The sequence below is a fragment of the Neltuma alba genome, unplaced genomic scaffold (genome assembly GCF_004799145.2).
Source record: "Neltuma alba isolate B1F8T4 unplaced genomic scaffold, ASM479914v2 tig00013169_pilon, whole genome shotgun sequence".
Taxonomy (NCBI): domain Eukaryota; kingdom Viridiplantae; phylum Streptophyta; class Magnoliopsida; order Fabales; family Fabaceae; genus Neltuma; species Neltuma alba.
The window spans coordinates 25,200-49,128 of record NW_021637480.1 but is presented as its reverse complement, the minus strand read 5'-3'; the positions used below and the strand labels follow the sequence as shown (position 1 = coordinate 49,128).

At 34.0% G+C, this 23,929-nt stretch overlaps 2 protein-coding genes and 1 pseudogene across 5 annotated transcripts; 1 reads left to right on the top strand and 2 right to left on the bottom strand.

Annotated features, from left to right (window-relative positions):
• Positions 1–664: 664 nt before the first annotated feature.
• LOC114735010 (zinc finger BED domain-containing protein RICESLEEPER 2) lies at positions 665–4,927 on the bottom strand. Of its 4 annotated transcripts, none has more exons than XR_003739233.1 (3): positions 4,795–4,927; positions 1,393–3,450; positions 665–1,104 (listed from the first exon to the last, which is right to left on the bottom strand). XR_003739233.1 is itself a non-coding variant. In XM_028922665.1 (2 exons), the coding sequence occupies exon 2, from the start codon at positions 3,439–3,441 to the stop codon at positions 1,456–1,458; it is 1,986 nt and encodes a 661-aa protein (XP_028778498.1). In that variant the 5' UTR covers positions 3,442–3,450; positions 4,795–4,927; the 3' UTR covers positions 1,263–1,455. The 4 variants fall into 4 exon arrangements, 2 of the variants coding, with proteins under 2 accessions (XP_028778498.1, XP_028778499.1); XR_003739234.1 differs by lacking the exon at positions 665–1,104 and adding an exon at positions 1,128–1,145; XM_028922665.1 differs by lacking the exon at positions 665–1,104 and having other exon boundaries at positions 1,263–3,450.
• A 2,296-nt stretch (positions 4,928–7,223) lies between these two features.
• LOC114735015 (HVA22-like protein f) lies at positions 7,224–8,537 on the top strand (annotated as a pseudogene).
• Positions 8,538–10,596: 2,059 nt separating this feature from the next.
• LOC114735012 (uncharacterized) lies at positions 10,597–18,814 on the bottom strand. Its single transcript, XM_028922668.1, has 3 exons — positions 18,730–18,814; positions 17,394–18,549; positions 10,597–13,323 (listed from the first exon to the last, which is right to left on the bottom strand). The coding sequence occupies exons 1-3, from the start codon at positions 18,759–18,761 to the stop codon at positions 10,597–10,599; spliced, it is 3,915 nt and encodes a 1,304-aa protein (XP_028778501.1). The 5' UTR covers positions 18,762–18,814.
• Between the last annotated feature and the right edge of the window lie 5,115 nt (positions 18,815–23,929).

Here is a 23,929-nt window from a genome sequence, read left to right as displayed (position 1 = left end):
AGAGGGTTTTTGGGGTTATGCTGATTCCCATTTCGAACGCGATAAATTCATCTGGAATTAGATCTCAAATTTAACAAATATACAATTATTTATCATTAACTCAGCAAATTTGCAGACAAATGGCTTTGTATTCCAATGTGCAAGAAAAAGTATTGTTGTCGAATGCAACTGATCGGGATGACCAACAAAAAGGGGAGAAAAGGAATGCAACTAATGGGTTGGTCTCTACACTGAGAAGCGTCCCAAGTTTGGCTCATTTTGATTAGTTTGGAATCCGAGTAAGTTCTGTCCCAAAAAAGAAACCTGATGATGTGATATCAACAATCAACACAATTGGGACAAGAGCACAATTAAGGCCGGTGGGAACCACAAAAGAATAGGGCTGAAGATCACATGAAAGAGGAAGTTATTTCCTGCTTTCCGCATAGTTGAAGATATTCAAAACTAGCCGGAAAATATCTGCATCAGACACTGTAGACAACTACAAACTGTTTTGATGCGCAAAAAATATAAATGAATTGAATAAAAATAATTTAAAAAAAAAACTTTACCGATGAACATGCTCATATTTTTTGAAAAGCACTGAAAATGTCTAAAAAAAAAAAACTGTTAAGCATAATTACAACGATAGACAAACAGAAGACACTTTTTTTTGGGGGGGGGGGGTTAAGGGGAATCATTTTCTCGTGAAAAATACCAAGGCTTTGGGCCTAAGCTGCCCCTCGATAATTTTATGACTTGAGCAGCTGACTAAAGGCCACCTAACCAAACACCATTTTCTTGGCCGAGACCGGATGTTCACGACAATGTCTTCGTAGGCTCGTGAAGCAAAGGGGATGCAGTGCATCTATTATATAGATATGCAGGGGAGACAAAATCCTGATTTTGTTATGGGGGGTCTCAACAAGGAAAAGTAATTGCAGTTGTCACCAGATGGAGATCCATGCTCAAATTTTGAATCCATATGGAAGGAGGTCTTTTTTCTGATCTTCAAACATCTATGAAGCTCAAAAACCCCAGGGAGTTCCAAGGGCATAGGCACACCAATGACCAGAGTGATGCTCCAAGGCTAAGTGGATCGTGGATGACCAAGGATGCTGAGATCTTCAAGCAAGCAATCCAGCAGTGTGGTTCAGTTAATATTTCTGTGCAGGGTGATTGGGATAAATAAACACCAGGATATCCCTAGGCAAACGCAGATTTTGTTTCTAAAGGTGAAGGGAAGACTTCATAAGATGCAAGTGATCGCCAAAAACAATTGAAAACAGAACAACAGATGCCAAAAATAAGACTTAAGAAATCAACTTGTTTAAATGCACAAGGATGGATAAAACTAGAATAGGACATAATTTTAAGGATAACTGACTTGTAACGTTAGGAGATATAACTTACAAAGGAATTTCTTAAGAGAAGAATCAACATATGTAAGTCAAAAGGCAGGAGAAAAGCAGTTCTTTAACTTTCCAGTTCACCCTGTATCCAATCTTGTGAACACACCAAGGCTTGAACAGTGGCAGGGTTAAGTGAACTCCAATCACGATCAAGTTCTCTTCCATTATTACTATAGGCCAACTCTGGTGAAACCTTTGACATTGGAACCCCTAATACGTTTCTTGCCATCATGGACAAGACAGGATACCTCGGAGTGTGTACTTTCCACCAGTTTAATATGCTGAAATCAACATTTCGTGGAAAGAGAGGTTCTTCTAAGTATTTTTCTAAATCCGATTTCACATCTTCACCCTGAGAAGTTTCATGGAGGAATTTGTCAAACCCCATCAATCTATCCCTCGAATCCTTACCAGGTAAACAAAGCGTCCCATTCCCAACCTGCCAGGCTAATCCCTGATCATGAGAAGAAGCTAATGGGGAGCAGATTGAGAGCTCATTATACAGGGCCTTCACACCATCAAAGACCTCATCAATGCGACCAGCAGAAGTGCTACCATAGATTTGTGGGTAGTAATACTCTACCAATTTCATCTTGAATCGAGGATCTAACATTGCTGCAACTGCCAAGCCTAAACTGCATTTCTCCCAATATTCATCAAACTTGCTTCTCATCTTTAACGTCAAACCATTAATACATTCATCTGAGGTTTTGCACCATTCCATCAACTGCAACTTTACATCACAAAGCTCAGGGAAGTAAATGTTTGCCGTTGGATACTTGCTCCTTGTGAGAACATTTGTAACATCAGCAAAATATTTCAAGTAACTAGTGACTGCAGTGGCTCTCTCCCACTCTACATTGGAAAGACTGATTCTGTACGCATTGTCATTTTCTTGTAGAAGAGTAAGTACATCCCTGAATTCCAAGGCAGTCTCAAGCATTGAATAGGTGGAATTCCATTGCATTTGATTATCAAGAAATAAATATTTTTTACTCTGGATCCCAACTTCTTTAACCAAGTCATTGAACTTTTCCAATACAGAGTGTGAACTTCTAATATAACGAATACTTTCTCGAACCTTATTGACTATGTCACTTACTGCTCCCAGAGCATCCTGAACCATTATATTAATAACATTTGCAGCACAGCGTATATCAAATAGTTGACCATTACAATAAAGGAACCTATTCTGTGAAAGACGCTCACCAATTCTCTTGGCGATGTTATCATTGGTGGAACAAGTATCCAATGTCATGGAAAATAACTTACGGTCAATATCCCAGTCCATCAGACACGTCGTAATAGCCTCCAAAAGCATGTCTTCAGTATGAGAAGGATCGATCATGATAAAATTTAGGATTCTCTTTCTCAACTGCCATGATTCATCTATGTAATTTGCTGTCAAACACAGATACTCAGTATCACCCATAGCCATCCACACATCAGCACTAAGGCTGATTTTACCAGGTAATTTATCCAACATTTCATTCATCTTCTGTTTCTCTTTCTCATAGAGCTCAATGCAGTCAGCCTCAATGCTATTCACTGTCACAAGGTCAAACAGTGGCTGAAGATTTTTCACAAATACTTTAAAACCAACATGCTCGACCATAGTCAATGGATATCCATGCAAGATAATCATGCGAGCAAGATCCAATTGACTCCGTCTTTGATCAAAGTTCTTGTTTCCATTGCTGAAAATGTCATCTTTCAACTGCTCCTGCTCAAATTTAATGTTCACAAGGCTAAGGTCATCATCCTTTTTCTGATCTTGATCAAAACTGATATTTGATATTGCAAGAGCCCCTTCCTTCCTCTTTTCCCTTGCTGAAATGGATGGTGATATTCCATTGTTAGATCTCCTCAGACACCTGATCAAATGGTTCCTTAAATGAGATGTTCCACTACTACTAGATCCACTCAACCTCTTTTTACAATGCCTACATATAGCCACACAGGCATCGCCTTTTTTAACCCTATCAAAATCATTCCATACAACAGATTTTAGCCGGCTAGATTTGGCTGTTACCGCATCTGACATATCCATTGCATGAACCTGGCACAATACATGCCCATTAAAATTTTCAAATAGTATCCATATTAAGGAATATATAAAGCATATTCATGCAGAGCATCTTTTCTGAGTGCCTAAGTGCATAATACTACAAGTGCAAAGACAATATTGAAGAAGAGGAAGAGAAAAAGAAAGAGAGAAGATTAAATGATTTTATGATGAAATGATATGCAAAATCTAACTCAAGAAGCCTCTCTCAAGACTGAAAAAATACAAGCAAAACTAATCAATCTGTAAACTTCAATTAAGGAACACCAACAATTCCATACCACACACAACCTGCAATAGTACATACTTTAAGTGGAATTTTTTCCCCAAAAAAAAAAAATCACAAACATCTAAGCTTAACATTCCACAAACGTAGAGGAACTTCGAAAACACACTGTCTCCAACATCTAATATTCCAAAATTTGTCCCAGTAAAGAACTTCTCTGAAAAATTTCATAGAGAAAACACAAATTAGCAGTAGCGACTAAATAGCCCATTGTTACACAAAAACAGCTTTTTTTTCTTTAATATAAATCTGCAAGCGGGAAAAAAAAAAGAAAAAGAAAAGTGGCAGCTGCTAGGTCGGTGCTTACTGCTGGGAATTACCAAAAGGGAAGTGGGAAGTGTTAAACTAAACTATAAATGATCATTTCATTATTTCACATAGAAACTACTGTAACAAGTGCAGGACGGATTTTCATGCTGAGTTCAAATCTTCAATGGTTTTCAGTGAGCTCATCGGTCAAAGACCACAACTAGTCCTGGTCATCCCAAAATGAATATAATTCCAAGACTTCAAAACTGCATGCTAACTTACAGGTTCATCCCGTAAGCTAAGAAGCAAGCAACCAAAATAGCGCATCCACAACAAGCAATTCAATGACAAACCTCATATATTCACATTTTTACAAACCAGTATTTTGTAAAAACAAAAACACTGACAAACATTCTATTTACGGTTCTTCAGAGGCAGAATTTTCCGAATCCTAGTCGAGGCTGGGCAATGTCAACCATAAATAAATACAGAAACGATGGCGAATCGACCCCCCCAGGCGCCTCTGGACATAATAGGAGCCATCCAAACCCGCCCGACGGAACCGGCCCGAAACGGGTTGTGAAATCGGGTCAGATGACGAGTAGGTGTGGGTCTCGGATCGGAGTCGAAACACAGACATATATAATCAAAGAGCGGGCAAAACAATGCTAACTACATTCGGACTCGGATCCATGACCGGAATACATAGATTTAAATTCAACAACGGAGATTAAAGGCAATCAAAACAGAATTAAACTAAAAAGAAGAAATATAGAGGGCAAATTAGGGTTTTCAGAGCGTACTGTGGCTGAAGAAGCAGAAGCAATGCGAGCGGTGTTTGTTACAGCTGAAGCAGAAGGAAGTTAGGGTACGGTTAGAGAAGACCCAATCCAAACATAGAAAGTATCAATGGGGCAAATCCGGATAGCGTGGTCAGTGCCTCAGCGGTGGGAACTCAGAAGCGCGAAATGCAATTTGACTATTTAGCAAGGGTTAAGATGCAAATTATCAAAATCCCTCGAGTAATTTGTTTCTCTTTAAACTAGGAGGTGTTTGACAACTTCTAAACTATAATTTTAGAAACACTTTTCCGTAAAACGAGATAAATTCCTTCACATATTTATTTTGTAAACCGTAAAATACTTTTGAACTATGGTTTGATTTCTATTCAAACACCCTCTTAGTAACATATACAAAAGAATGCAGGAATGGATTCTTTTAAATTTTGAATCTAAAATAATAAAAAAATATAAAATGCACTGTATTATAGATTTCACAGCCGCACAACAGCTTCCCATAACATTTTTAATTTCTAGTTATATTAAACGTAATTGTCAAGAAATTAAATATAATCTTTAATTTATGAGTTTTAAACATTATTTACCCTTTCTATCATGGTTTATGCGTTTAAAACTATTCAAATGATTTGATAATGGTATCAATGAAGAACTTTTTCCTGATCAAAAAATTCAAGGAAGTGGGACAACTAGTGTGTGTGTGTGTGTTCTCTTAATTTACACTTTGTTGTGTTTCATGTATGTATTGTAAAACCAAAAGCAGCAGTTTCTCTGGTCTGCTTTTCACAATGCTCTTTTAAAAAATAATAATAATAATAATAATAAGTATAGATGTCCTCTTACATTCAAAATATGGTTAACTATTGAAGTGGACACATTTTCCTCTAGAAATTTGAATATTAATTTATCAAATTATGAGAAATTAGTCTATTCTATTAGACCCAACTCCCATAGCTTTTCACATTTGATGAGATGACATGCTGCAATTACATCTAATCTAATGTTAGTGAAAAGCATGTATTATCTCTCATATCATTATTATAAAAAGTTAGTTAATTGAATGATTAAATTTTGTTTTAAATATAAGAATTTGATACATTTTTTTTTTCTAAATTTATAATTTTTTTCAAAATATCTCTATTGATTGTAAGATATTTCTACCAAAAAAATAGTTCCAATGTACATTATTAATGAAGGTAATTTTGATAAAACCAATACATATTTGTTGCAAATAGTTAACTTAGCTATTTTTTAAAAAAATTATTCAAATTAATTATTTAGTTCTTATATTAATCTCGAGAGGTAATAATAATTACTGCATCATTACATTGTTGCCTCTACAGAGCAGTGTGGGAGAAAATCCTAGAATGATGTATCAAACATAGGAGGAAGGGTGCTGTTAAAATCATCGCACAAGAGAGAACTTTTGATTATCGGTGAATTGTGATGCATTTTATCAGCAGGAACGCAGCTTCGCACCAAAATGGTAACGAAAAAGAGGCATCATTGGAAGACACAATTACAGGCTTTGCTTTTATATATCTAATATATACACACACATACATCTTCTTTTATGCTCCCTCCATTCATAAAAATTACAAGATTCAAAATGTTAATTAAATTTAGTTGAAAGTGATAAATGTGTCGAATATATTTATATTTATAATTATATTCTTATTTGTAAAAAGAATACATGAAAAATAATGAGTAAAAATTTATTGCATAGATACATTTAAGGAGGATAAAAATAAAAAGACTAGTCTAAAATTTTAGAGAAAAAGGCATCTCATTTTATCTGCAAGTTAAAAAGAAAAAAAATCAGGAGAACACCCACGGAGAAAAATGGGCAGGAAATCGAGATCCCAGAGAGACAGGTCTGATCTTGTAAAGTTTTTAATAATCTTTTAAGAAGTAATATTGTTGATTGATCATCATCGATTTCGAGAAAGGTTGTCTTCTTGCTCTTATATATAAACCTTTCCTAAACCGAACTGTTACTTCCAAATTCGAATTCCATCCAGATACAATACTCTGTGTGTGTGTGTGTGTGTGTGTGTGTGTCTCACTGCGAGTTTTATTATTTTATGCTAAGGATTCTAAAGCTGAAGAGAAAGTAAAAGAAAGGAATATGTTTCACTCAAAAAAAGAAAGGAATATGTTAAGGTTCCAGCAAAAAGACATCTTGCATGCATGCATCTTGTAAATACCAAACTTTTTGACATTCCCAATATGTCCTTTCTTGGCATCGCAGAAAAGAAGACTTGTGGGTCGTCTTCTTCATCCCCACACCAAATTCTTTGCTTCTTTCATTAACCCTACTCCTCCATTTTTCATCACTCTATATATATATATATATATATATCTTCATCTTCATCTTCTGTAATTCATCTGGAAAGCTCCTAAACCTAGAGCTACATCATATACAAACATTAAGATCGTATCAGAAACTCATCAGTAGTTTCTCATTTCCTTCCTCATTATGGGTTTCGTTGGAACAATGGCCAGACATTTGGATACAATTGTAGGGTAAGTATTGTGCTATCATCTTTCATAATAATCCCTTTCTTTTATTGTTTTTACCACAAACAAGCACACATATATAACAGTATTCTACTTTTTGTTTTTCCTTTTGTTGGGTAATTACAGGCCAGGCGTGATGCTTCTTTATCCCTTGTAAGTGATGAAATTGCATATATATAAAATATTTTACTGATTAATTATAATGAGTTTGTATATGAAAATTAATCGAAATAATGAGCAGATATGCATCTATGAGGGCGATCGAGAGTCCTTCAACATTGGACGATCAACAATGGCTAACGTACTGGGTTTGTACTCATTCCTAACCCTCTTTGAGCTTTCGTTCCACAAAGTCCTAGCCTGGTACGTACGCACCCTTAGCTTGCTGTTCCATCTCCAAACTAGTTCATTTAAAGTTGATTGATTGAAATTGGACTTCCAAAAGTTGGAGAATTAAAGATGAAGGGTCATTTTTGTATTAAAAGTACTCACGGATGAGGTATGAATATTTGAAAGTGTTTTTTTTTTTCGCCCTCACTGTTCCCCCAAAAGTATTAAGAAAAAAGCAAGGCTGCCCTTTCTGTTAAAAATTTTAACAGTTAGTGTTAGTTTCTTTTAATAATTAATGTTAGTTTTTTTAACAGAAATGACCATTGCTGTTGAAGTTGATGATATGATATATGTGGATGAACGTACAGGTTTCCACTGTGGTCGCTGGTGAAGTTGCTGATATGCATGTGGCTGGTACTGCCCATGTTCAATGGAGCAGCTTACATATATGAGAATTACGCGAGGAAGTGGCTGAAGAACATGCAAACACTTGGCTTCGCCCCTTCGTCTTCTTCTTCTTCGTCGAAATATCCAGAGGCTCTTCAAATGATGACCTTCGATGCAAGAAAAGCTGTTGAACATTACATCGATACTTATGGCCCTGAGTCCTTCGAGCGAGTCATCAAAGCTGCTGAGAAAGAAGCAAGAAAGCACTGATCTTTATATATATATATATATATATATATATGTATGTATCTTCTGGGTATTGGTTTAGTATATTTTGTGATTTAATTTGTTTGTGTTTCACTGTGAACACTGAGTCTTATTTCAGAATTTGTGGTTCCATTATAACCGCTTCAACTTCAGCCACCTTCCTTAGTTGATATCAAAATCTTATTGGTATATATTCATTTTTCTGATGTGAAATATAGAAAGATGGCAGTTTAATTCTTCTATTATATTTTTGAAACTATGGACAGACTTAAATTACAGGTTAATTAGTTTATTTTCTTAATGCTGTGGGAAAGGGAGGTAATGCTTCGAAATCCAATGAAATTGCTGCAGTTTACAATAAGAGCAGTAGAATGGGGGGAACGTGAGGCAATTTTCACCCTAACACTGTCCCAAACACCAATACTGTCCTCTCAAGGAACCCCTCACCTATCCTCTTCTCACCAATAATAATATTTTATCTGAGATGTAAGTTACGTTATTAGTTATCATTTATCATATTAATATTTCATTATGAAATGACAATTACAATATTCTTTTTTTTTATACAGTTAACAACATGCACACAAACATATTAATGCTAAACTCAGAGCTATATCATCTCAGTGTAGCGGGTGTGACGTTACCGCTAAAATAATTTGCCGTTGATAATTACAATATTCATTAATATTACTCTTAAAATTAAATTTATATTTAAATATTATTTTCAGGCCCAATCGAAACCACTCCTCCAAATATGACTTTTTTTTTAATTCAAAAATACAAAACAATGCCCTTTTACCCGTCTAACCATCATTTGTCTTGTATATATTGATGCTGACTGACGATTTATAGGAATGAATCCACAATAATGAGAAAATTGTAGTATGTGGATCTAAAAACAGAAAATTTACGTTTAAACTTATTAAATCTAGATGAAATATTGGAGAAGCAAAATCACTCCGCATCTAGAAACGATAAATTCAACAAAAGATTGAGGAAAAGAGATGATAAATATAAAAATAAATAAAAAATCATGAATGCATAAATAAAAATAGAATCATTCTCAAACACATCTTTTTCTATATCTTTTTATCTCTAAATACATAAATGTGTAAGGTACAAAAATACAAATTTTGGGAGCCTAAAAAAATGCAACAAACAAGAGAGAGAAGAGAACTAGCAGCATTGGCCTGAGAAACGAACGAGATTCTTTTCTTTCTATTTTCGCAAGGCACTTCCGTACTTGTTAGGAGAAAGATCCTGAAAACAAGTTTCTAATTTCTTCAAAGGGATAATTAATCTGCAAATCCTTATAGTTTCAATGAATTTTGAATTAGGTCCTTATAGTTTTTTTTCTTTTTATCAGGTCCTTATACTTTCACCTGTTTTTAATTAGGTCCTTGTATTTATTTATTTTTTTATCAAGTCCTTATAAGTTCACCTTATTTTTAACTAAGTCCCTGAATTTTTTATTCTTTATTTTATAAATTCTAATAGTACTATTATATAAACATAAAATAGTATATATTATTTAATATTAGTTTATAAAAAATAATATTCTAAAGATAATGAATTATTATAATGATTTTAATTTTTTCAGCAAAAAAATTAATTGTTCTAAAAAATTTTCCTGAATTAATTACTTTTATTACTTTTTTATTACATAATTATTAATTTAATTTAATTATTAATATTTTATATTTCAGTATTAATCTATTTAATTAAGCTTATATTTAATTAATAAATAAAAATTAAAACTACATGGACCTGATTAAAAATTTAGTGAAATTATAAGGATTTAATTAAAAGAAAAATAAATACAAGAACCTAATTAAAAAAAGGTAAAAGTATAAGAACCTAATAAAAAGAAAAAAAACTATAGGGACCTGATTCAAAATTCGTTAAAACTATAAGGACTTGCGGATTAATTAACCCTTCTTCAAAATCTAAAATTTGCTTGCCCAACAGATGAGAGATTTATCAATTTTAACTGCCAAGTTCTTCATCAATGTATTAAAATTTAGGAACCACATTTTTGTTAACATATCCCAAACAGAGTCAGAGAGAACCATAAAAAGCTCAAAAACTCATGTTGCAGAGATGGGTGGAATGTAGATAGCGATCAGCATCCAAATCTTCCTCATGTGCTCCCCAAAAAAATAAAAAATAAAATAGAAAGCATCATCATCACAAAATACCGGATGAAATCATATGAAATTTCCACTAGATTCCGTTATCTTCAACAAGTGGGTGTACTGTGAAGGCAAAACTGACGGAGTTATAAAGATGTACGTGGACTTCCACCTAAAATTCGTATATTTTCGTCAATTTTCTCTGAAAATCTAGATCCCTATCAGTGTCAGTAGTTGCAGCAACATTCGGGGAGGGTTTACGGATATGCCCAGTACCTGGACTTGGTCTCCCAGGACCTGAGATTTGCAGGCCCAGGTAAGTTTTAGACATCATATTTTGAGCTTCATTGAGGCAACAGCATTTACGTCTTGAACTATCCCCTTGTGGAGCAACTTCAACAGTTCTCGTGGTCCTTTGAAATTCACCGCTTGTGTTCTCTTGAATCAGACCAGGCACACCATTTAAGTTCTCTCGCACTTCTATCTCATTCAACTTGATCAGTTTTGTCGATCCATGTATATTAGCAGCAGGTCTCTTCCTAGTATTGTTACACAAACCATGGTCGTTTGTTGTCCTGTTTTCTAAGATCACTCTGTCATTGACCATTGCCTCATTTCGACAACCACTACGTATAGTTGAGGAAGGATTAATGGCAGGCCTTCGAGGAAGAAGTGGAGGTTGAACAACTGAAGCTGGACTAATAGGTGTTTTCATGTGACAGTAATTTACCGGTGAACAATTTAGAATTGAGTGATTTACAGGGGTGGGAAACCTACCTCCCCATTGAGTATGAGGAAGACATATACTACTCGGGCCAGGTATTTGTTGACATAAGGTACCCGGTACCTTTTCTTGTGCTAGCAGCCACGGTGGAGAGCTTCCATTGGAGCTCTGAAACCAGGATGCTTTGGCATGTTCTCCAAAAGCCGGGTGCACCAACGGAAATTCAAAAGCAGATTTTGTCACAAGAGGGAGTTTCTTCCTGGCGTACAGGTCACCATTGCTTTGACAAGTATGTTGGTTGTAATTGCACGTAGCAAGTTGTGCCTGTAAGTGAGAACCAAGTCCTTGGAATTTAGGTCCACATACAGACTGCCCTGGCGAGTCTTGACGTGCCTTATTAGATGCTGAACCTGAAGTGTGGGCATGAGTAATAGGTTGAGAATAACAACTAGCAGTTTTGCTGAATCCCCAGTTTCCATTTTGTGGTACATAATTAGTTTGCAAATCAAGAAATGGCTGAGGAAATTCAAATTCTGGACCATTTATCATTGCGGTGCTTTGTAATGGTGAGCCACGTAAGTGATCCAGCTTAGAACACGTCTCCAAAGACGAATTTTCTAATGCAGCTTCTCTAGAAGAATGGCTTCTTATACATTGCTGTTCAGCCCACACATCTTCCTCTTTGATGCTTCTACCAATTGGAACGTCTTTCCCCATCAACCGCATTGTTGGTTGGGTGGAACTTTGTGAACTAAGATCTGAACCTTTTTTCAGATGAATCATCTCATTTCTCTTATGGTTCTGCACCTGGTCATATTGATTCTGTTCAACGAAAGGATATTTCATGGGCTTCAATTCCGAATCAAGAGGATAGACAAACTGATTGGAATCCCTATAAGTATTAAACTGGTGCACATCTGCTCTCCCAATACCTTGCAATTGATTTGTCACACCTAGCCTGGCAGGATAGTGAGGAAATTTATTTACACTACCTTGTGACAATGTCTTCGGAACAAGATGACTCTCATTAATGCTTAAATATTCATGGCTACTTCTATAGGCAATGTTGTCAAAGAGTAATCTGCTACTTCTTAACATACTTGATGTCTCTGACTGGTTAATCCCTCCTTTTGAGCATGAACTGAAATTAATTAGCTCACCTTGAGAATTGAGTGGCAAACCAAAGAAGTTCTCATCCATGGAGCTATTTGCTGAAAACATGTGAGACAAAGGTCTATAACCCAAAGTTTGGCTGTTATCTTCATAAGTTTGTGATGATAAGGATTTTTCACTGCCTTGACTATATAAAGTGTGATGCAATGAAGACTGCACAAATGTCCTCATGCTTGCATCAGAGTCCGCTGCAGAAACCTGATGAGCAGAATCCCCATGATGATCCATGAATTTTCCAGGGGAGTGGTGAGCTCCAGAGTCACCCACACGAGTACTTACAGAAGAAATGCCTCCTTCCTGATATGCAGAAAGAGATCTGGAAATTGAAGATTGGGAAGAACAGTGTAGTGCAGTTGTGTTGCCCGTATCAAACAGGTGTAGATTATCATTATCATCAGATGCCACCTCTATCAATGATTCAGTCTTCCCTACCAAATGCTTTTTCTTGTCCGAAGTGGCACATGATCTCAAAAATTCTTTTGGAGGAACTCGTTCAGGAGCAGTAGAAAACTGTTTACTTTCAACTACAGGACAAAACTCCTTTCCCCTCTCCGTATTAAAGGTAATGCTGCTATCTCTTCTGTTTACCTCCAGACAAGCAGTTTCATCACTTGCAGAGGATTGCTCCTTTACCGATGAAGCAGCCTGTCCATCGGAAGAGAACACTTTTTCATCAGATGAGCTTCTCTTTTTCGGACCAAGCATGTTATCTTTATTAGAGAACGTCACATGCCTGGCTAATATTTGCTCTTGGGCATCACGAGTTTTGTCTTCAATACCATCCTGAACATTGCAGCCACTTGATGCCTTCCCAAACATATGCGTTGAGTAATTCTCCGTTGCTTCTCGCTTCTTTCCAATAGATGCACGCTTTAGACTTGCTTTCTTTTTATGTGCAGACGCATTGATGTCATCAAGTGCAGCTCTTTTACCACCAATCGTGCCTTTTAGTTTTCTGGAACTCTTCGCTGGAGTTTTCACTTCTCGCCTGTAAGTATCATCCTAAGACAGACAAGTTGACAAGTTAAACAAAATTGTAGATGCTCCATGAGAACTCAATTTCAACTAGTTGTCAAAATTGTAGGCTCCGTTTAAATACTCGTTGTTTAAAGACAAAATGGTTCAATGTCACTCAAATTACAAACACCCGAGAACAGAAATGCAATGCAACTCTGCTGCTTGGACATCAGTTTCGGGTTGCAATGGAAATTCCAGCTATATAGAATAAAATAAATATTTATAGTATTCAAACAAAAGACAACACCATAGTTAATAAAATATGAGGTCAAAGGTGAAAAACATAAGTTCCACACCACTGCTGCACTGAAACAAAGGAATGAGAGCAGGTGGTGATAGGTAGAATCATAACCACAGAACAGCATCTCATGTACATTGCACAATAAACTTACTAGCCAAGGGCATCAAGAAATCTCTAATCCTCCCAGTACTCTTCCAGGATTCTAAATTATACTGACATTCAGTTGCTTTTAGCTCCTCTCTCTCTCTCTCTCTCTCTCTCTCTCACACACACACATACACACGTGACACACGCAGAATTATACTCATCACTTCGTCTTTCCAAAATGCATACTAGTATCAAGACATAATTAAAGCATGTGTATTTGGGGGGGAAAAAAAAGGGAAAAATGAAAGAGAGAAACTAAATCGACTTATCAAATGTTTTAATTCAAAGGTAGTCTATTTTTTCTGTAAGACTTTTTCTTTTTTGACCAGGCTATGATACATTTCCTAAATATAGCATCTGGCATACAAATTATAAATTAATTGTTCCAAGGATCCATAGCTAATTGCTACATATTATTTATATATATTGAGTACATGGAAAAACTCGTCTTTTTAATATTTGATGTATTTCGTGTAAAGAGAAAAATAAATGCATATATTACATTTGCTTATTATTCTTAAAAAAGAATGATAAACCTTCTCGTAGAATAGAAGAACACAACAAAAATAATTAATTAAATAAATAAGAGTAATAAATATGCCTTAAGCAATGAAGAACATAGATCTGACTGATCGACGATGGGTTAAGGAATTCAGCCTAACTCACAAAAGCAACCTAATCATATAAACAAATGATTAGATTCCAAATTAAAGAAACATTTATGTCAACAGTGTGTTCCCTTCTAAAACGTTTATCTTTTTATGTTATCAAATTAAAAAAGCGGTATTCAACGAATCAATGATCACAGTACAGAACTTAACATATTCATTGTTAAAATTAGTAAACTTAATGTTACCAAAAAAAAAGTAATACGCTTGAGATTTTAATTAATAGTATCATTATTTATTACCGTTATAAAATCCTTATATGCAATCTGGATCGTGTCAAAAACAATGAAATAAATTATTTCAAAAAACAATAAAATAAATATAATTACAAAATTATATCGCTGTGTTTAAGAAAGGAATTTGTAATGAAAAGGATACCGACGAGAAAGTAATTTTATGGAGTAATGTTATATATTAGCCCATCCATTCTTCCACGTGTTTTTTTTTATTTTCAATGTCTTGAGAAAACAATAGCAATATTTTCTTGTCATCAACTTCTTGCAAAAGCTATCCTCAGAATTCGGGAGGTATATAATAACATGGTTTACTAGTATCGCGGGTTTTACCATTTAACGGTGATATCTTCCCAAAAGTTCAAACTAAATTTCAAAGAGTTACTACAATAGTCTTCAAATGCAGTATTCGTACCTCCAAAATATCAAAAAAAAAAAAAAAAACAACAACAACAAACTCATCTTAAAAATGGTTTTCCTTGTTTAATTGGCTATCCCGTAATCCGAACTAAGTTTAGCATACTTTTGATTTATAAAATGAAATAGTATTCATATTTTATACATAGAATACAGTCATTTCAAGTATCTCTTAATTGATCTACCAAGGTTATATGGTTCGCGAAGTTAAGGAATATGAATTTATTTTTTGAAGAAAAAAAACAATAAGGAAAGCATTTTAATAGGAAGTTTTCGTCTTTTCAAACTTTTCTTGGCACTGTACAAATTTTGGGTGGAACTAATTAAAAACGTCAGTACTCTTTTGAGTGTACATACTAAAAATGTACTATAGATATCAAAATTAATATTTAATATGCCATAAATATTTTTTAAAAAAATGGATACCCAACGCAACAAAAAGAGTGCAACTTTTGGTTTGATAGATGATGCGTGGCAAGAAAAAAGCAGGAAGGAATCTCAGCTATAACATACAGGAAAATATTACAAAGATTTTTAAAACATAATCTTACTTGAAAAAGCTTTTAGCCGCAAAAACAAAAGCATATATAACCAGCTTACAACAGATTTTAAAAAAACACAAGTTAAAATGCTCATTAATCTTACAATTAAGTAAATATATAAACATAATGTTAAAAATTAAAATAGTATATATAATTGAAATGGAAGCTTTCGTGTGAAATATTTATATATTGTTTCAACAAGAGTCAAGAGGTCCGAAACATATAATTTATTTTTTAATATTATCAACTAGAATTTCAGTAGTTTAACTCCTTCTATTTAAGACAATTATAATCAGACATGAGTACTGAATAACCACAATTTGTGCCTAAACAACCCATTCGAGGAATTAAATTTTTGTTCGAAGGAATTAAAGTAGATAAAATTATTTCCGAAATATAATATTGAAGAAAGTATACTTTTAGAAAGACCATCTTATCAGTTTGTTTAGTTACCATATCAACATCAATGGAAAGATATAATTATAGTGCTGCTAATATGCGCGCGCCCATGTATGGGGAGAGACTGAGAGAGAGTTAAGGCTTGAGAAATAAGTATAAATCTTGCAATATTACCACACTAATAATAACAAACATGAAAAGCATTTTAAGGAAATGGAGTATTTTAGAACGAGAGTTTACTGAAAGCTGAAGATATCAATTTGAAAAATAAATCTTCTCTTTGAAAGGAAGTCAAATAATTTTTTCAGATAAATGAATCTAAATCTAATTAAAAATTCAAATAATTGATAAAAAAGAAAGAAAGAAAGAAAGAATTATTAATACGGTGAAATCAGAAGCAAGAATGGATCGCTGCAAAACATGCTTCCGCGCCTTTTTGCCCCTTTTGGCCAAGCTGTTTATCTATTTATATACTTACGTACAATCGTTCCTACTCACTGGCCTTCAGGTGAATGTGATACATCAATATTACTTCGTGACGGGGGCTTAGAATGGAATTAAATCCATATCAGGAGGGACTCTCATTTCCCATCTGACATGATACTAACTATATCATGGGTAGATAATCCATTGATGATGACTGATGAAGGGAACGCACTTTAATGGATAACGTCCATGTGATAACAATCCACACCACCAATCGTAACATATGTATTTTAGGCTATCATTCATGTAAAATATAGACTTTTGACAGCATCCTTCGTTTCAAGTCCAATCAACTTGGTAAATTAAATGATCTCTAGAATTCTAGATTGGTTAAAATAAACAAGAGTATAAGTCGCTCTCGTTCCTCTATCCCTCAGGAGGAGAGCGACTAAGATACAAATTTCACCAAAAGCTGATTATCCGAAACACTATTCCAACGGGAAGATATCAGCAGGAAAACCCACTCATCGCCTTTCCTAAACAACCTGTACTAATAAGACACGGCTTACAGCTGGAGCTAGCGACATTATTGTTCATCCCATTCCCGGATGGAGCCCTAACCTTAATTAATTAACTCTCGCTTTTGGCAACTTTTCACTTGTCACACCATATCTCGCATAGGTACTATACCATATTTACCCACTCACTTCCCTCCACAAATGATCAGCTCTCTCTAAACCAGCTGTTTTTTCAGCACTAAGTTTATCCAGGAAAGTGTTGGCAAAGCTTTATTAGTCTGGTACACGCATATTTTTCATACACAAGACTACAGTAATAATTGTTATCATTTTATGGCATAAAGTTCATGTATTGTGTGCTTTAATTTCATGAATCAACTGAAAAACAAGAAACTGATATGTCTAATGAATGTATGTAAGTCAGATTGATTATATTTTGTGAGAGTTGAAAACCACGTACGTACCTTCTTTGCATTTAACCCAGTGTGAAGCAGCTTCTTCTTTTTCTTTTTATTCTGATTCAGCGTCTCCTTATCATTGTTCAGAGTCACGGTACCACCACTATGCTTTTCCAACTTCTTTTTCTTCTTCAGCTTCTTTTTCCATCTTCTTTCCGTCTTTTTCTTTTTCTTATTCTTGTTTTTATTCCTCTTGCTATGGGTTGTCGAAAAGACAGCAGGAGCAGCAGTAGGCCTACTTGAATCATCATCACCAACAGATTTCTCTTCCTCCTCCACCTCTTCGTCAATCTCAATCAACTCATTACACTTCGCTTCGATCTGAGGCGCTACCGTGAGAATCTCAGCAATTGACCGCTTCTTCGGCACCTTAGGCTTTGGCTTAAAATTCATCCTCAGGTGCTGTCGTTCTTCCGTCATAGCTTGCACGTCGATGCTGTCGTTAACTGCGGTCAACGTTGAAGCATTGACAGCTCCAGAAACAGGACAAACCATCTCCAATTTCTCGTCCTCCCCACCCCGTCCCTCATCTGACTTCCCCGATTCGTTTCCATTTCTAGAACTTTCTCCCTCCGATTGTTTGGATCCCAGCGCTTCAATCTGCCGTGAACACCACCGGAACTCGGTAACCGTGATTGATACCTCATCTGGATTCTTATTGAGGGGCCAAATTTTGAACGGATTTTCCATCGGCGGTTGTTCTACCTCGACCTCAAAGATCTCCGCGATGGAGCGCTTCTTCTTTGGCGCCTTTGATTTGGGCTTCAAACTCATAATTTTCATATGCCGCCGCTCCTCCCTCATCGTCTGTGCAAGACATCCATCGATGTGAGCGTTCACCGCAGTCAGTGTCGCCGCTTTGAAAACTCGGCAAACCGGACAAACCAATCTGTCCTCTTCTGCGCTGATGGACTTCTCCGATTTCAGCGATTCACTCTCGCTCCCGGAAATTTCGCCATCCGGCAGTTGTTGCTCAGATTTTCTACGATCATCGTGATCGGATCTCACGGCTTCTAGCTGCTCGGGCCGCCGCCGGAACTTGGGAACAGTCATGGGAGGAAGGCAGGACTTCAAATCTTCCTTAGAGACGTCACTGGAGTTAGTTATACTGAAAGGCCAGCATTTCAACACGTCAACGGACCTCATCTTGGAGGTGTACTCCCTGCAACACCGAATCAAAAACCGGAAACAGCAAAAGTCACGGTCACGGTAGAACAATCTATCATCACTACTCGTTGGTTCGTAGCAGAAAAAAGGAAAATATTCAAAGCTTAAAAACAAAAAACCAAAAAAACCAACGGAAAGGGGGAAAAAAACAAAGAAAAAGAGGCAAAGAAGATACCTAATGGAGAATCCATCGAACGCGAAGGCCATGATCGAAGGGCGACAGGAGGAGAGGGGGACATGAAAGATGGTGGAGAAGAGAAGATGAAGAACTAGAGAGAGACGGGGAGAGAGAGAGAGAGAGAAACAGGAGGAGTCGTGGGTGGACAATGTTTCGCGCTAGAGGGAAGGAGAGTGAGAAGGAAACAGGAAAGGGTAGGGACGACAGTGTGTGTTTTTCTGGAGCGCTTCCTTTTCTCCTCTAATTTATGACTGAAAGCGACGTGCCCCTCCCCGACGCTTTATTATAGAAGTCCTTTTCCTTTAATTTTAATTTATTGAAAATATAAATTTAGTTTAATAAAAAAAAATGGCCCCAAATACCTGTTGGGAAAAATTAATTTTTTTAAAAAAGAATAAATTGATATTAGATGATATAAGCTCACAAGTTATAAATAGTAGTCTGAAATAAAATAAATTTCCAAGAAAGTGTAAATAAATGATATTAAAATGAACCTAAAGTTAATAACTGAAAATGAAAATGCAAAAGAAAACGCGAGAGCCTGAATTCAAAAGCCTACAGTTTAAAGCTCTTAGGAATTAGTATGATCCAAACCAGTGTGTGTAAGCATAGATGGTTTCATCACAGAAAATACGACGGCTTCATCACAAATAATACTATAATAGATAAGTCTCCAAATTTAAAAAAAAAATAATGTGAATTTGTGAAAACTATAAAGATCTAATTAAAATTGATTGAAACAATACAGACTTACGAATTAGCTATTTTTTTTCCCAAAAAAAAAATTTCCAAAACAAGAAATCAAACAAGTCAATCTCATTCATTAGTTCTCCCACAATTATCCTCTCATCAGCTACATTAGGGATAGAAGAACTAATTAAGGAGAATTGGGGGTTAATATAATTTGTGTGCTTCAAATTCGAGCTCATTTAGTTTTGATTCCTCAAATTTCAAATTTGTGATTTTTTTTTAATTAAAGCAAATTTGTGGTTTAATCTGTGGAATTTTAATTAGCTTGTTTTAAAATATTATCTCTAAAGGTGTAACGGTATTAAAATATGTTGAAATGTCATCAATAATATTAAAGTGATGATGTAAACTTACCAGATAATACTTAACTAGAACTTGTGTAGATAACAGAGTACAGTACAGAACACAACTCCCAAAATGAGCAATGAGGATTTACGCTAAAAAAAAAAAAAGAGCAATGAGGAAGAAAAAACATAAGGCTAAAAAGTTGCATTTTGAGAGCATATTCTTTTTCTTCCTTTCTGTTGTATATACAAGATCCAACTAGATATCATTTGGTGAGTCAATATCACCACTTTAATGTTATTTATGACACTTTAGGAGATTTTAATATTGTTACACTTTTAGAGGCTAATATTTTAAGACGACTAAATTCTGAGGACTAAAATAATAAGTTCAAAATTTAAGAAATTAAAATCAAAATATGCTCAAATTTGAACTAAAAATTATATTAACTCAGAAAATTATTATAAAATCTCATGAATGAAAGGAAAGGAATGTAATAACAAAAAAAATTATAATGGTTATGGAATGATATAAATTTGGATACGGCAAATGACAATAAACCTGCTCAGTTTTGCAAGACTTCTTTAATTGTTGATAAGTCTAGTCTTCTTTGTCCGGCTAAGACTATGGTGGAGACTATGGTCTTATAATTAATTAAAAAAGGGAAATCGTACCCATTACCTGACTTTTACCTAACACTACACCAAACGATACGTTCAGGGGTAAAATTGGTTGTTTTGTTCTCTTTTTTGTCCCCCACAAATCACTATTGGTGATATGGTCGTATTCGGAATTTTATTTCCTGCAAGGACGAGACATTGATTCCCAGAAAGTGCTATGGTGAAAATAAATGACTGAGGAATCCACCATTTATCTTGGACCTACCTTTTCACTCTTTTGTCAGATACATTAAAAGAATATGTCTTTTTTTTTTTTTTTGATGGGGTGGGGCAGCAAACTATCATTAGACAAACCAGTTCAGTACAAGTTCACTTTTTCCAGACCAATTCGTGAAAACATCAGGATTTTAAGGGAAAGACGAATCCGACCCAGAGGAACACTACATGAAAACACTATCTCAAATAACAGCTCTTACTTGAGAAATTTAATAATTAAATAAATTATTTAATGATAATAAATATTACATAATCTTTCTGAAATTTTAAATGTATTATTAAATTACATTCTATATTGATTTATAAATGTGACAAATTAATTTAAAGAGAAACAGTAACTTTAAATGGTTTAAAATAATTTATTTAATATCATCAAATTAGTTAATTTAGTCTTATATTGAAAACTTGAGATAGTATAAAAAATAAACTGAGTTTGTTTTCATCTTAAATATAAGATTTCATATTTATAACTTTATGCTTAGGATATTCTCATTAGTTATACATATAAAGTGAATTTCTAATCAAGAGATAGTTTTAATGCATATAATTAAAAATAATACTTTAGAAAAATCAAGATATATTTATTACGAATAACTATCTTAACTAATTTTTTTAATATTTTCAGACTAGCTATTTAACTTTTGTACTAAGTGACAGAGGTGGTAAGTAAAAAGAAGCTCATAGGCTTAATATATGTTGGGGGCTTTATTGTGCTTCTATTGAGATGTAATTTCATGAATATTTGGCAATCAAATGCCCCGTTTGACTGGAAAAGTTCTGTGTGGATCAAGAGAATGGAATCCGAATTGATTCCATAGCCTTGAGACATTTGACTGCAGCACAACTTTTGTCTAATAAAATCCTCATTATGAAGATATATTAAAAATTGTGGGGGCTAAAATTATTTATCTAAAAAATTACTATGATTATTTACTATTTAGAGAATGTTTGGATAAAAACTAATCATAATTAGAAAAATAATTATATCATATACAAAATAAACATGTAATAGAAATTTTATATTTTTTAAAAGTGATTTTACTGAAACCAAACACTTTTTTAATTAGGGATTATTTGCAGTGCTGTGCGGGTGAATTGTGAGATAATGGAAGAGGAGGCAGGATTTTTATTTTATTTGGAAAAAAAGAAAGAAAGAAAGAGGAACGTGGCCGTAGAAAAGGACAAGAATGGACTAAGAGCAGATATGGGACCCACCCTTCATAAGGATGGCCTGCAGTCGATGATGACGATGATGACAAGATTCTCCGATAATCTCTATCCCCCCCTCTCCCCACCTAAAAAGGCGAATCTTAGGCCTACGCCCGGCACCACCACGTCTGATGTCCCTCCCTCCCCCCTAGCTTGTGCTTCTATGTAAATCATTTTATTAAATTTGTTATCTGAATATATAATGGGGAAATCACAAATAAAGACCCTTGAATTAGCAAAATCACTCTATGGTCACCTGAATATGCTAAATTACTATGAAGGACCCGGTCTCAAATTGTAATTATGAAATCATGATCAAATTACCAAAATATCCCTCTTTAATTTTTTTTTTTAAAAAAGAAAGCCACTGCCTCACTGGAATCCGACCACCGGCGCCGGAGCTCCGGCGGCCGCTTCCAGACGCTGGAGCTCCGGCACCGGCGGCCGCTTCCGGCGGTCTTCCTTTGTTTTTTTTTTTGAAACTGTTTTTTTTTTTAATTGGGGGGAAGTGAGGTTTGGGGGATTTGATCCCCCAACCTAATGCTTCCCAAAATAAGGAATGATGATTGAGCCAACAAATTTTTGTTAACATTATAATGCAAAAAAAAATATAAGTTAACTCATTTACTCTTGTTCCAAGTGATAACAACAATACATTTGGAAATAACAAGTTCTGATTGTAAAATAACATGTCTGGAATAAAAATTTAACAATATGTTTTTTTTTATAACAATAAATTTTGTTGCAGGCAATAAGAACAATACATTTAAAAATAACAAGTTCTGATTATAAAATAACAAGTTTGGAATTAAAATTTAATAATATGTTTTTTTTATAACAATACACTTTGTTTCAAGTGATAACAACAATACATTTAAAAATAACAAGTTCTGATTATAAGATAATAAGTCTAGGATTAAAATTTAACAACACGTTTTTTTATAACAATTAATTATTTTATACTTTTAAAAAATAAATTATTTATAACTTATAAAAATATTTTTAATATATTTATTTCTCTAAAAAAATACTTTTTAATCTGTATATCTATACAACTCATTATAAATCAAACTACTTCTTATAAATTATAAAGTATTTATAATAAGGCATTTTTGATTTATTAATCATAGTATAAATTTTATATTATTTCATTCTTTAAATATTAAAAATAGTTTTTATATTTAAAGAATAAAATAGTATTTTTAATTATAAATTAGAGATAAATTTCATTTATAAATTTAAGTAGTCAAAAAGTATTTTTAATCCACAATAAATTGTACTATTTATAATTTATAAGAAGTAGTTTGATTTATAATAAGTTGTATAGATATATAGATTAAAATTTTTTAAAAAAAATTAAAAAAGTGTGTTGCCATTTTCCCTAAATTTTATTTATAAATTAGAACAATAAAAAAGTATTTTTAATCTATAAAAAATTATACTTCAAGTTCTGATTATAAATTGGAGATAAAAATTATTTTTTTAGCAAATTAAATAGATTACAAGTACTTTTTATAAGTTATAAATAATTTATTTTCCAAAAGTATAAAATAATTAATTGTTATAAGAAAAAGGTGCTGTTGAATTTTAATTCCAGACTTGTTATTTTATAATCAGAACTTGTTATTTCCAAATGTATTGTTGTTATCACTTGAAACAAAGTGTGTTGTTATAAAAAAACATGTTGTTAAATTTTAATCCCAGACTTATTATCTTATAATCAGAACTTGTTATTTTTAAATGTATTGTTGTTATCACTTGAAATAAAGTGTGTTGTTATAAAAAAAACGTGTTGTTAAATTTTAATCCCAAACTTGTTATTTTATAATCAGAACTTGTTATTTTTAAATGTATTGTTGTTATTGCCTGCAACAAAATTTATTGTTATAAAAAAAACATATTGTTAAATTTTTATTCCAGACGTGTTATTTTACAATCAGAACTTGTTATTTCCAAATGTATTGTTGTTATCACCTGGAACAAGAGTAAATGAGTTAACTTATATTTTTTTTTGCATCATAATGTTAACAAAAATTTGTTGGCTCAATGGTCATTCC

Bases quoted from the DNA above. Each gene is read 5' to 3' on its own strand.
- LOC114735010 (XM_028922665.1), bottom strand. From the start codon at position 3,441: ATGGATATGTCAGATGCGGTAACAGCCAAATCTAGCCGGCTAAAATCT.
- LOC114735012 (XM_028922668.1), bottom strand. From the start codon at position 18,761: ATGGCCTTCGCGTTCGATGGATTCTCCATTAG. The intron at 18,550-18,729 runs GTATCTTCTTTG...TCGGTGTTGCAG, and splicing joins TTCGATGGATTCTCCATTAG to GGAGTACACCTCCAAGATGA. The intron at 13,324-17,393 runs GTACGTACGTGG...TGTCTGTCTTAG, and splicing joins CTGGGTTAAATGCAAAGAAG to GATGATACTTACAGGCGAGA.